At 46.3% G+C, this 12,425-nt stretch overlaps 1 protein-coding gene across 4 annotated transcripts in view; it reads left to right on the forward strand.

The window, feature by feature from the left end:
• Positions 1-730: 730 nt before the first annotated feature.
• Positions 731-12,425, forward strand: part of haao (3-hydroxyanthranilate 3,4-dioxygenase) — a 51,812-nt gene continuing 40,117 nt past the window's right edge. For 2 of the 4 annotated variants that reach the window (XM_085980687.1, XM_085980671.1), the window contains exons 1-2: positions 731-833; positions 1,584-1,699. In XM_085980687.1, the coding sequence (XP_085836813.1) occupies positions 1,620-1,699 (80 nt within the window). In that variant the 5' untranslated portion in view covers positions 731-833; positions 1,584-1,619. Of the gene's footprint in view, positions 834-1,154; positions 1,260-1,478; positions 1,700-12,425 lie in introns of those variants that run through there. The other 2 variants (XM_085980680.1, XM_085980674.1) reach the window with 2 other exon arrangements.

The raw sequence follows: 12,425 nt of genomic DNA on the forward strand, positions 1-12,425 counted from the left end.
AATGTCCCTATTTACAATGCCACGTATCCCATACACTTTCATAACCACCTTATTAACTTGCCCTGCATCTTCAAAGATTTGTGAATATGCACCCCCAGGACCCTCTGCTCTTGTAACCCCCTCAAAATAGTACCATTTAGATTTTGCTGCCTCTCAATGTTGTTTCTCCCAAAGTGCATCACTTCACACTTATCCACATTAAATTGCATCCGCCATTTGTCTGCCCATTTCACCAGTCTGTCTATGTCCTCCTGAACTCTGCTACTATACTGCTCACTATTTGCTACATTGCCAAGTTTTGAATCATCTGCAAACTTCAAAATTGTACTCCCTATACCCAAGTCCAGGTCATTTATATATAACAAAAAAGGCCGTATTTTGCAACCCCTACAGGTGCGTACGACGTGTGTACGTGCCCATCGGGGCTGTACAATTTCCGGTTTTAGTCTTATAAGATTATTTCCTTCTCAAGGTGGGGAGTTGTAAGAAATCATGAATTGGAAGAAATAACTTGAGACAAAGAAGTCTCTTCAGACTGGTGTTAGAATAACTGGATAGACGCTTAAAATTTGCTTATGTTCTTGTTTCCCTGTGTATGTTATAACATTCTGCACTAAGCGATGACCTTGTTTCCAGACTAGCTATCTGCTGTTTGTGTGCTAGAAAGGTTGTTGACTGTATCTTTAATAATCTACCCTCGGCCCACCCCTAAAAAGAGAGTAAAAGAGATATTGTAAGAGCTTTTAGCACAGACAGTGAAGGGAAGGGAAGAGCTGTTCGCACACGCCAGCCGTCTGTCCGATCGGGATCGATACCAGCTGCTTGTCACGGTCGTATGTCTACTATGTCTATCCTGATTGCATGTTGTACTTAACTTAAACTGCCGCTCCTTAATAAAATGCCTTACAATTCCTAAGACCCTTTGTGTAATCTGTGGGTGACCTGTGATCAAAATCTTAGAGCATGCACGAAAACCCGGCACTTGCGATCTGTCAAGAATCCTCTTGACAGATCCTCTGCATCCCCAGGAGATGGGCCTCTGCGGATGGAGAGTTGCGCTGTTTGCACAACTTCCGCCCGCTGAATGCCTGTGAAATTCTTACGTCTGGTAAAAGCAACCTTCTTTTATTGGTTGGGCTGGCCCACGCGATCCCAGGGGCGCCTACGAACTGCAGGCACCCCTGGGATACGTGTGGCTCTGCCCGCGCGGACCCGGAGAGGCCCAGGATCGCAAGCCTCCATACCTCCCGGGCCACCAGGTACATTCGTAGAATTTTTGCAGGTCGGAGGCATCTGCCCACGGGAAGCCTCTGATCGCAAGCCCTGTATGTTTTAACGGGGCTAAAAATAAACTTGCCTTATTGGGCAGGGTTTTTAATGTATAAATGCATGATAAAATTTGATTTTGCAATTTTTTTTCACTGGATCACAAGGTCCGGGTTTTCGCGCATGCGCTTTGTATGCCTAAACCCAGATCTTGCGCACCTCCGACGCACCAGCGGGGGTCGCAAATTGTGTTTCAAAAAGCTCCGTGTGGAGACTGACGATTGTGAATTCAGCAGCCTTCTTTTCTCTCTCTTCAGTGACAACTTCTTTAAGCTCGCAAAAATATCAAAACGATGGGGCTGCTTTACAATGTGAACGAATGGATCGCAGAAAACAAGAAATGGTTTAATCCCCCCGTCTGCAACAAACTCATGTAAGTCTCCCGGAGCTGTCTTTACTGGATGAGGGGGAACGCTATTTTGCTCCGTCCTAAAAGCTCGATGCTCTGCTGTACTAGAAAGTCGACCAGTTGAAGGAATTGCACTTGCATATTTTTTCAATGTTACAGAACCGTGCCCCTGCCGCCGATTCTAAAAAATCAGCACCAATAATTTGGTTTGGAAGGGCTCCTGAATAATGTATTCCAGCTTTAGGGCACCATCGATATTCGTTCCTTTTAATGTGATGTTTCTCAAACCTTCGATGTTGATTTTAAGAGGCACTGCAGTTAGTTGCAGAACTTTTCCAGCAGTATTGAAGACTGACAGGGAAGGCTTGGATTTATTGTAACTCATAGTTTTGCTTTTGTTCTTAGTTTATCCGTGGGTTAATAAAACCTTTTCCCTCCCACACATGCGTTACATACAGGAGAGCTCATAGTTCGTAAAGTGCTACCTACAGACTGAAGCTTGTAAATAGGATTCATCACGGAGCGTTTGAAGAATGTTATGTCCGGTATATGGTAACACAGAAAATAACGGTCTGTTACAAATAGAATAGCACAGTCTGCTGTGTGCTACATAGAGGATAGTCTGCATTGTTACATGTTGGGTAATATATAGTCTGCAGTTCGTTCATTCATGTACATATAGGGACCGATGTGGCCCATGCACAGTGCAGCAGGAGTACTACTCCTCATGCACCTTTGACCCATTAAGCTGGCCTTGCCTTGACAGTGTATGTCCAGAAGCGCACAGATGTTGGCACCAGATACTCAGGGCTGGATCTTCCTGTGGGGTGTTGTGCTCCACCAGAGCTGGGTTGGGGCACTACTGTACTTCCACCTGCCGCTCTGACCCCAGTGTGACCCCAAAACTATTTTCTTGGATTGAGGCTCATTAAAAATGCAGAGTGTGCTGCCGCTGGGATCGCAACTACACAGAGAACCTACCGCCACCAGGCAACAAAATACAGCAGCACCAACAAAAACAACTTCACGTTAACATAGTAAAATGTCCAAAGGCGCTTCACAGAAGTGTTAGCAGACAAAATTTGACACCAAACCAAATAAAGAGATAATGGCCTGTAATTTTCCGATGCCTACGCGCTGTGTACGCACCCGTAGGGACATTGGAAATGCCGGCCCGGCATTTCCGATCTGTCAAGAATGCTGAAAACCCTCAGAAATCTTAGGCTTGGTAAAAGCAGGCGTAAGGCCTGCTTTTACCAGCCTAAGTTTTGAAAAAAGTTTTTAAAATTTTTTCACTCATTTATAATTTAAAAATACTTCTAAAAAAGGTAAGTTTATTTTTAGCCCCGTGAAAAAACATCAATTATTTTTTTCAAAAAATTAAATTTTTGTTTAAAAAATTTAATTTAATGTAATTTTAACTCATTTTAAAAACGTGATTTAAAAAAAATTATTTAATGTTTTAGTGTCTTTTTGGGGTGATCTCCATTCATATATTTGACAGGTCTATCTGTCAAAAGTATGAAGGGAGATTCCCTTCTCCCATCAGCTGGCCTGGCCCACGGATGCTTGCATAGAAACTCGGCCCCTCGAGCCTGCTCCGCCATTTAATGAGATCATGGCTGATCAACCAAATTCAGTATCCTGTCCCTGCTTTCTCCCCATATCCCTTGATCCCTTTAGCCTTAAGAAATATATCTAATTCCTTCTTGAATATATTTAATGAATTGGCCTCAACTGCCTTTTGTGGTAGAGAATTCCACAGGTTCACCACTCTCTGGGTGAAGAAATTCCTCCTCATCTCTGTCCTAAATGGCTTACCCCTTATCTTTAGACTGTGACCCCTGGTTCTGGACTCCCCCACCATCGGGAACATCCTTCCTGCATCTAGTCTGTCGAGGCTTGTTAGAATTTTATAAGTTTCAATGAGACCCCCTCTCTTCTAAACTCCAGCGAATATAAGCCCAATCAACCTAATCTCTCCTCATACGTCATTCCTGCCATCCCAGGTATCAGGCTGGTGAATCTTCGCTGCACTCCCTCCATAGCAAGAACATCATTCCTCAGATAAGGCAACCAAAACTGCACACAATACTCAAGGTGTGGTCCCACCAAGGCCCTGTACAACTGCAGCAAGACATCCTTGCTCCTGTACTCGAATCCTCTCGCTATGAAGGCCAACATACCATTTGCCTTCTTAACCGCCTGCTGCACCTGCATGCTTACCTTCAGCGACTGGTGCACAAGGACACCCAGGTCTCGTTGCACTTCCCCTTCTCCCAATCTATTGCCGTTCAGATAATAATCTGCCTTCCTGTTTTTGCCATCAAAGTGGATAACCTCGCATTTATCCACATTATACTGCATCTGCCATGCATCTGCCCAATCACCCAACCTGTCCAAATCATACTGGAGTTTCTCAGCATCCTCCTCACGGCAAACACGCCCACCCAGCTTTGTGTCATCTGCAAACTTGGAGATATTACATCCAGTCCCCTCGTCTAGATCATTACTATATATTGTGAATAGTTGGGGTCCTAGCACCGATCCCTGCGGTACCCCACTAGTCACTGCCTGCCACTCAGAAAAAGACCCGTTTATTCCATCTCTTTGCTTCCTGTCTGCCAACCAGTTCTCTATCCAAGTCAGTACTTTACCCTCAATCCCATGTGCTTTAACTTTACATGCTAATCTCTTATGCGGAACCTTATCGAAAGCCTTCTGAAAGTCTAAATACACCACATCCACTGGTTCTCCCTTATCTATTCTACCAGTTACATCCTCAAAAAATTCCAGTAGATTAGTCAAGCAAGATTTACCTTTTGTAAATCCATGTTGACTTTGTCCGATCCTGTCACTGTTTTCCAAGTGCTCTGTTACATTTTTTAATAATGGACTCTAGCATTTTCCCCGTTTTCTTTCTACCACCTTTTTTGAATAGTGGGGTAACATTAGCTACCCTCCAATCCATGGGAACAGTTCCAGAGGCTATAGAATTTTGGAAGATGACCAGCAATGCATCTACTATTTCAAGGGCCACTTCCTTAAGTACCCTAGGATGTAGATTATCAGGCCCTGGGGATTTATTGGCCTTCAACCCCATCAATTTCCCTAACACCATTTCCCTACAAATACTGATTTCATTCACTTCCTCCCTCTCATTAGACCCTATGTTCCCCAACATCTCTGGGAGGTTAGTTGTGTCCTCCTTTGTGAAGACAGAACCAAAGTATGTATTTAATTGGTCTGCCATTTCTTTGTTCCCCATTATAAATTCCCCTGATTCTGACTGCAAGGGACCTACGCTTGACTTCACCAATCTTTTTCTCTTCACATATCTATAGAAGCTTTTACAGTCAGTTTTTATGTTCCCTGCAAGCTTACTCTCATACTCTATTTTCCCCCTCTTAATTAATCCTTTTGTCCTCCTTTGCTGAATCCTAAACTGCTCCCAATCCTCAGGTTTGCTGCTTTTTCTAGCCAATTTATATGTCCTCTCCTTGGATCTTATGCTATCCCTAATTTCCCTTGTTAGCCACGGTTGAGTCACCTTTTTTGTTTTATTTTTATGCCAAACAGGGATGAACAAATTCTGTAGTTCATCCATGCGATCTTTAAATGTTTGCCATTGCCTATCCACCATCAACCCTTTAAGTAACGTTCCCCAATCCATCCTACCCAACTCGCGCCTCATACCATCGTAGCTCCCTTTATTTAAATTCAGGACCCTAGTCTCTGAGTCAAATACTTCACTCTCCATCTTAATGAAGAATTCGATCATATTATGATCGCTCTGCCCCAAGGGGCCTCGCACAACAAGATTGCTAATTAATCCTTTCTCATTACATCATACCCAGTCTAAGATGGCCTGATCTCTAGTTGGTTCCTCGACATATTGGTCCAGGAAACCATCCCGTATACACTCCAGAAATTCCTCCTCCACAGTATTGTTACTAATTTGGTTAGCCCAATCTATATGTAGATTAAAGTCAACATGTTAACTGCTGTGCCCTTATTGCACACGTCTCTAATTTCCCATTTAATGCCATCCCCAACCTCAGCCTTACTGTTTGGGGGTTTGTATACAACTCCCACTAACATTTTCTGCCCCTTGGTATTTCTCAGCTCTACCCATACAGATTCCACATCATCAGAGCTAATATCCTTCCTTACTATTGTGTTAATCTCTTTAACCAGCAATGCTACCCCACCTCCTTTTCCTTTTTGCCTGTCTTTCCTGAATATTGAATACCCCTGGATGTTGAATTCCCAGCCTTGGTCACCCTGTAGCCATGTCTTCGTAATCCCGATTATATCATATCCGTTTACACCTATTTGCGCAGCTAATTCATCCACCTTATTACGAATGCCCCTCGCATTAAGACACAAAGCCTTCAGGCTTGTTTTTTTAACACTCTTAGACCTTTTAGAATTATTATTTACTGTGGCCATGTTTGATTTAAACCCTTGATTTCTCTGACTGCCACATTTGCTTTTCTCCTTCCTGTCATTTGCTTCTATCCTTGCTTCCCTTTCCTCTGTCTCCCTGCACAGGTTCCCAACCCCCTGCCATTTTAGTTTAAACCTTCCCCAACAGCACTTGCAAACACTCCCTCTAGGACATCGGTCCCAGTCCTGCCCAGGTGCAAACCATCCAGTTTGTACTGGTCCCACCTCCCCCAGAACCGGTTCCAATGTCCCAGGAATTTGAATCCCTCCCCCTTGCACCATTCCACTAGCCACGTATTCATCTGAAATATCCTTCTATTTCTACTCTGACTAGCACGTGGCACTGGTAGCAATCCTGAGATTACTACCTTTGATGTCCTATTTTTTAAATTTACCTCCTAACTCCCTATATTCAGCTTTTAGGACTTCATCCCAGTTTTTCCCTATATCGTTGGTACCTATATGCACCATGACAACTGGCTGTTCACCCTCCCCCTCCAGAATGCCCTGCAGCCGCTCCGAGACATCCTTGACCCTTGCACCAGGGAGGCAACATACCGTCCTGGAGTCTCGTTTGTGGCTGCAGAAACGCCTATCTATTCCCTTTACAATAGAATCCCCTATCACTATAGCTCTCCCGCTCTTTTTCCTCCTGTCCTGTGCAGCAGAACCACCCACGGTGCCAGGAAGTTGGCTGCTGCTGCCTTCCCCCGATAAGCCATCTCCCTCATCAATATCCAAATTGGTATATCTGTTTGAGAGGGGGATGGCCACAGGGGACCCCTGCACTATCTGCCTGCGCCTACTACTCTGCCTGGCGGTTACCCATTCCCTTCCTGCCTGTGCAGCCTTTACCTGCGGTGTGACCAACTGATTAAACATGATATCCATGACGTCCTCAGCATCGCGAATGCTCCAGTATGTAGCCATTCGCAGCTCCAGTGCAGCAATGCGGTCTGCCAGTAGCTGCAGCTGGATACACTTCCCGCACACATGGTCGCCAGGGACACAGGAAGTGTCCCTGATTTCCACATAGTGCAGGAGGAGCATGCCACGGGCCGAGCTGTACTGTCATGACTTACCCTTCAATTAATTTAACTTAAATTAAATCAAAAACCACCAATTACACTGCAATTAAATTATATACTCAAGGGCCCTTGGTTACTAGCACTGCCCGATACACAACAGAGACCTTAGAAACTATAACCACAAAAATTAAGACCTTCTAAACTTTATAAACTATTAACCTTAACTGTCAAACTATAGAGTAGTATAAATACACACCTGGCCGTACTCACCCAATCAGCTGCTTCCTCTTGTCCGTGTCACGTTTTGTATCATGGCGTGTCTCTGGAACGCCACTGCCGGTCTGCGAGATTGACCGGCCTTTGAGAAAAAGCCCGCGAAAGTGACTTTAAATACTCACTACTCTCCTGCTGCTCCCGACACCGGCCTCTTCCTACAGGGTGAACAGTTAGGAAAAACAAAGGCGAAGCAAGGGAGCTCTTCCTTCCACTCCTCACCTAACTCCGACTCACCCAACTCACAGCACTCTGTTGAAGCCGCACTTGCGAACTGCATGTGCCCCGGCATACATGGGCCCTGTGTATTTCGACTGTGGAGAGGCCCAGCATCGGAAGTGTCCGCACCTCGGGTAAGTTCGTAGATTTTTTTCCGATAGGACGCATCCGCACGCAGGAAGCCTCCGATCAGAAATTATGGGCCATTAGGACTGGTGACCAAAAGCTTGATCAAAGAGCAACTTAAAGGAGGCGAGAGAGGTAGAGAGGCGGAGATGTTTGCTTAGGGTATTATCAGAGAGAGAGGAACTGCTGTGGAAGGGGCACTGTCATTGTTATTAATGCCTTTGCGTGAGCTGAGGCCCATATAAGATGCATGGTTAAAGGCAGAAGAGATAGAGAGGTGGCCACTACCAGGCCCCCTCCCTTCAATAGGGCCATCAGGAGGGTTCCCACTTGTCACCATCTAAGGCCAAGGCTCACTTAGGTCATGTATTAGAGGGCAACTGACACCCTTGGAACTATACTCCATGTACTGGCCGCGCTAGACGTGCTCCTATCTAGCTATCCAGCAAGTTAAACACTCATTCCAAAATAATTCTTCTGAAGCGGTTGCTGTTTTGAAGCTTTTACTTGAACAAATTTGTGAAATTGTAAACAAAGACAAAGTATGTTTTGTACATAAACTGAGTACTATACATTCGATATTACATAAGATATAAACATATTTACAACAGTAGAATAGACTAATTGTATAACTAACTAACATTTGAACTAACTTCTGTAACTATTAAATATTAACCTTTTATAAACATAGTATTATCAAAATATTACTCTGACAACATTGCTATTATGCTAAGAACCAAAGATACTCACAGATATTGCACTTGGCCTAACATATGAAATCAGATTACATTGGATTGTAAATGGAACCTCTCATAGCAGATTCTCCATTACTCAAGTCAGGTTCTTCCTGGCAAAACTGCTTCCTGGGGTCAACAGGAAGAAAGGTAGGAAGGTCAAATGACCTCTCACAGGAAGAAAGGAACAAAGGTCAAATGACCTCACACAGGAAGAAAGATCAGATGACCTTTCCAGCATACAAACTGTTAACACAATAACCGCCACCAGAGGGTGCTATTGAATGTAAAAATGTCCAGAATGTCACATAATGTCCATCGGTCCAGAACACTCCCCGTCTGGGGTCATTAACGACTCCACATAGTCCGAGCTCTACTTGTCACTGGAGTCCTCTGGCGACAAAAGAAGAACCACCTCGGAGACGGTCCGTTGGTGTCGATGATAGGATGCAGCTTCCGTAGACTGCTGTGAGGGGGTAGGTTGCGTTCTGCTACGTACAGTTCCAACCTGGGTATGGTGAGGTCTGTCTGGGGCGCCAACTTGCCTCTATCATAGACGAAGCCGATTTTGCTTTGTCCTTCTTGAGTGGTGACCTTCAGATAAGCCACACTTGCAATGGCCTTAGCGGATGCGTCTGCAAAGACACAAAGCTCTTTGAATTGGGCATTTAAGGGAGAGAAAGACGAATAGCAGCAAAGTATTCGGATCTCCTGTAAGTCTTGGAGTGAGTCTCTCCATCTGTCCCACTCTGCTTCCATCTCTTCAGGGAGAGGTGAATCCCACACTTCAGCGCGTGTGGAGAGTTCCCTGAGGAGCAGCCTGCCTTGTATGGTGACGGGCTAAGAAGCCGAGAGGGTCGTATAGGCTGTTGACTGTAGAGAGCACTCCTCTACGTGTGAAGGGTTTCTTGGCGTCTAGGACTTGGAACGTGAACGTGTCTGTTGCTATGTTCCACGACACCCCTAGTCTACGCTGTAGGGGGAGGTCATCAGTGAAGAGGTCTAGGTCCTTGATGTCCTTAGCACGATCTTCAGGGGGGAATGCCTCCATCGCTGCTGGTCTGTTAGAGGCTATTATGCAGCCTGAGGTTGGATAGTGCAAGTAGTTCCTGGGCTCGTCCGAGGGTACTGATGGCCTCTGCTTCGGTCGGGAATGACTTCAGTGCGTCATCGACATAGAACTCTCGTTCGATGAACCCTCTCACATCACTGCCAAAGTCGTCGTCTTCTTCCTTGGCAGCCCTCCTTAGTCCGTATATGGCGACAGCAGGGGATGGGCTATTCCCGAAGACATGGACATGCATTCTGTAGTCCACAATGTCTCTATTAGGGTCATTGTCCCGATACCACAGGAAGCGGAGGAAGTCTCTGTGGTCTTCTCTCACCACAAAGCAATGAAACATGTGCTGGATATCGGCAGTGATGGCGACGGGCTCTTTCCTGAATCTCATGGGCACTCCCAAGAGGCTGTTAAGATCGGGCCCCGTGAGGAGTATGTCGTTGAGAGAGACTCCCTGATATGGTGCACTGGAGTCAAACACCATGCGGATCTGTCTACTGCATGGGGTAAGGTAGCTTGGACGACCATTCTCCAAGATGGAAGTCTTGAGTGTGCTCACCTGAGATGGCTTGTTCTCCAGCGTGCGACGTCCTACAGGGTACACATTAACAAGGCATATCTTGGAGCACGCTCTTGCGCTCACTCCTTCTCCACACACCTCGGTGCACCTGGATGTAATCTCCGTACCAGCAGCTCCCTTTCTCTCCCCGCCGTGCTCTGATGCGGGAGGAGGCGTCTCTGACTTCCAAGGAGCTGGGCCTGGGTGTAGTGCTGAAATGTGCCGATCACTTTCACATTCAGTGCATTTTGCATCCACCTTGCAGTTCTTGGCGAGATGGCTCGTGGACGAGCAGCACCTGAAACATATAGAGTTCTCTTTAAGATATTGTTTCCGATCTTCCAGGGACATCTCCCTGAAGCCTCTGCACTTCTTTAAAGGATGGGGCTTGTTGTGGATAGGGCATTGTTTGCTCATATCCTCAGGTTTCTTCTGAATCTTTGTGTGCTCAGTTGAGGACACTTGCATTCTGTGGACAGATATTGGTGTCTTTCCATGTCTGTCGAACTTGTCTCTTCTGGCAAGTGCTGGGTGGGAGGAGAAGAAGTTGAAGCTGGGGTCATTCCTGGCTTTGGCTTCTTTACGGATGAATTTAACGAACGCTGAGAATAGTGGGAACGCCATGTTGTGCTTTAGCTTGAACTTTGATCCAAACGTTATCCACTTCTCCTGCAGGTTAAATGGAAGCTTCTCAATGATGGGACTTACCCCTCTGGCAGTGTCTAAGTACGATAGACCGGGTAGGTAGCCGTCCTGCTTTGCGGCTTCGAGTTCCGACAGCAGATCTCCAAGGTCGCGGAGCTTCTGGGGTTCCTTACTCGTCAACCTCGGAAAGTTCTCCAACCTGTCAAAGAGAGCCCTTTCAATGGCTTCGGGCGAGCCGTAGCTTTCTTCCAGCCTCACCCAAGCCTTCTTCGACCCCTCTGGCAGCTGCCCCACATTGGCCGCTTTTATCCTGCAGGCCTGTCCGGCGGACTCTGGGCCGAGCCATTTGATAAGGAGGCCGAGCTCTTCTCCTGCCGACAGGTCTAAGCCCGATATGGCGTCGTGGAAGCAGGACTTCCAAGCCCGATAATTCTCCGGCCTGTCATCAAACTTGATTAACCCCGAAGTCACCAGCTGGGTGCGTGCTAGGTATTTGGCGAGGTCGTAGGTGCTGGGACCTGTGCCAGGGTTGCCTTGGCTGGGGGCTCTGTTGGGGGTCTCAAGGGACCGAGAGGGGATTTGCCTCTGACTTTCTCTATTCGGTGTCCTATTCCTTTGCACCGTGTCTTCCGTTCTGCTGGCGGAGACTCTGCGGCTTGAGGCACGCCGTCTGCTTTGACCTTGGTTGGCAACTTGTGGCATGTTATACGAAGTGTTTGCGTCTGTAGAGATGTGCGGGCCTACATCCCTTTCTCCTGTAAACTGTATGTCGGCATGGTCGCTCACGTAATCTATGGTGCGCTGTCGTGGACTCTGCCACGGAACGGGAATTAAAGGTTTGTAAGCTGTCTCGGGATCAGCTCCCTCCAAAATTGCCTCGAATACTTGTGTCTCGGCTAATGCAGCATCTATCTCTTTTTGTTGCTGCAGAGCCTCTAATGTGGCTTGGAGACGGGCCTGTTCAGCCTGGCGTTCCACTTGGTGATGGGCCTGTTCCGCTTGGAATTCAGCTTGGAGTCGGGCCTGTTCTGCTTGGGATTCAGCTTGGAGTCGGGCCTGTTCTGCTTGGTGCCGGGCCTGTTCTGCTTGTTGTTCAGCTTGGAGACGTGCCTGTCTTTTATTTCTATTTCACTGTCCATATGCGCAGCTCTGGCTTGAGCTGCTACTAGTTTAGCCCGTGCTTTGGCAATGGCTACGCTTACTCTAGAACCACCCGATGACCGTGAACCAGCTTGCGATCTGTAGTAACCGGTGCTTATAGACCGATTGTCACGTTCTACAGTTTCGTCTGCCTGTTTAAGGTCTTCTACTTGCTGCAAAGCATTTTCGTTATTATCTTCTGACATGTTGATGTGAGGTAGGTGTGCTCTACGAAGTTATGGCTTACTCTGGGCTCCTCCTGCTCTGCTCTTCACAGCTAGCCGTATTGCTATCTTTTCACTGATATCTTTTCACTGTACTGGCCGCGCTAGACGTGCTCCTATCTAGCTATCCAGCAAGTTAAACACTCATTCCAAAATAATTCTTCTGAAGCGGTTGCTGTTTTGAAGCTTTTACTTGAACAAATTTGTGAAACTGTAAACAAAGACAAAGTATGTTTTGTACATAAACTGAGTACTATACATTCAATATTACATAAGATATAAACATATTTACA

The sequence above is a fragment of the Somniosus microcephalus genome, chromosome 3 (assembly GCF_052327205.1).
Source record: "Somniosus microcephalus isolate GS21.2 chromosome 3, FLI_Smic_1.0, whole genome shotgun sequence".
NCBI lineage: Eukaryota > Metazoa > Chordata > Chondrichthyes > Squaliformes > Somniosidae > Somniosus > Somniosus microcephalus.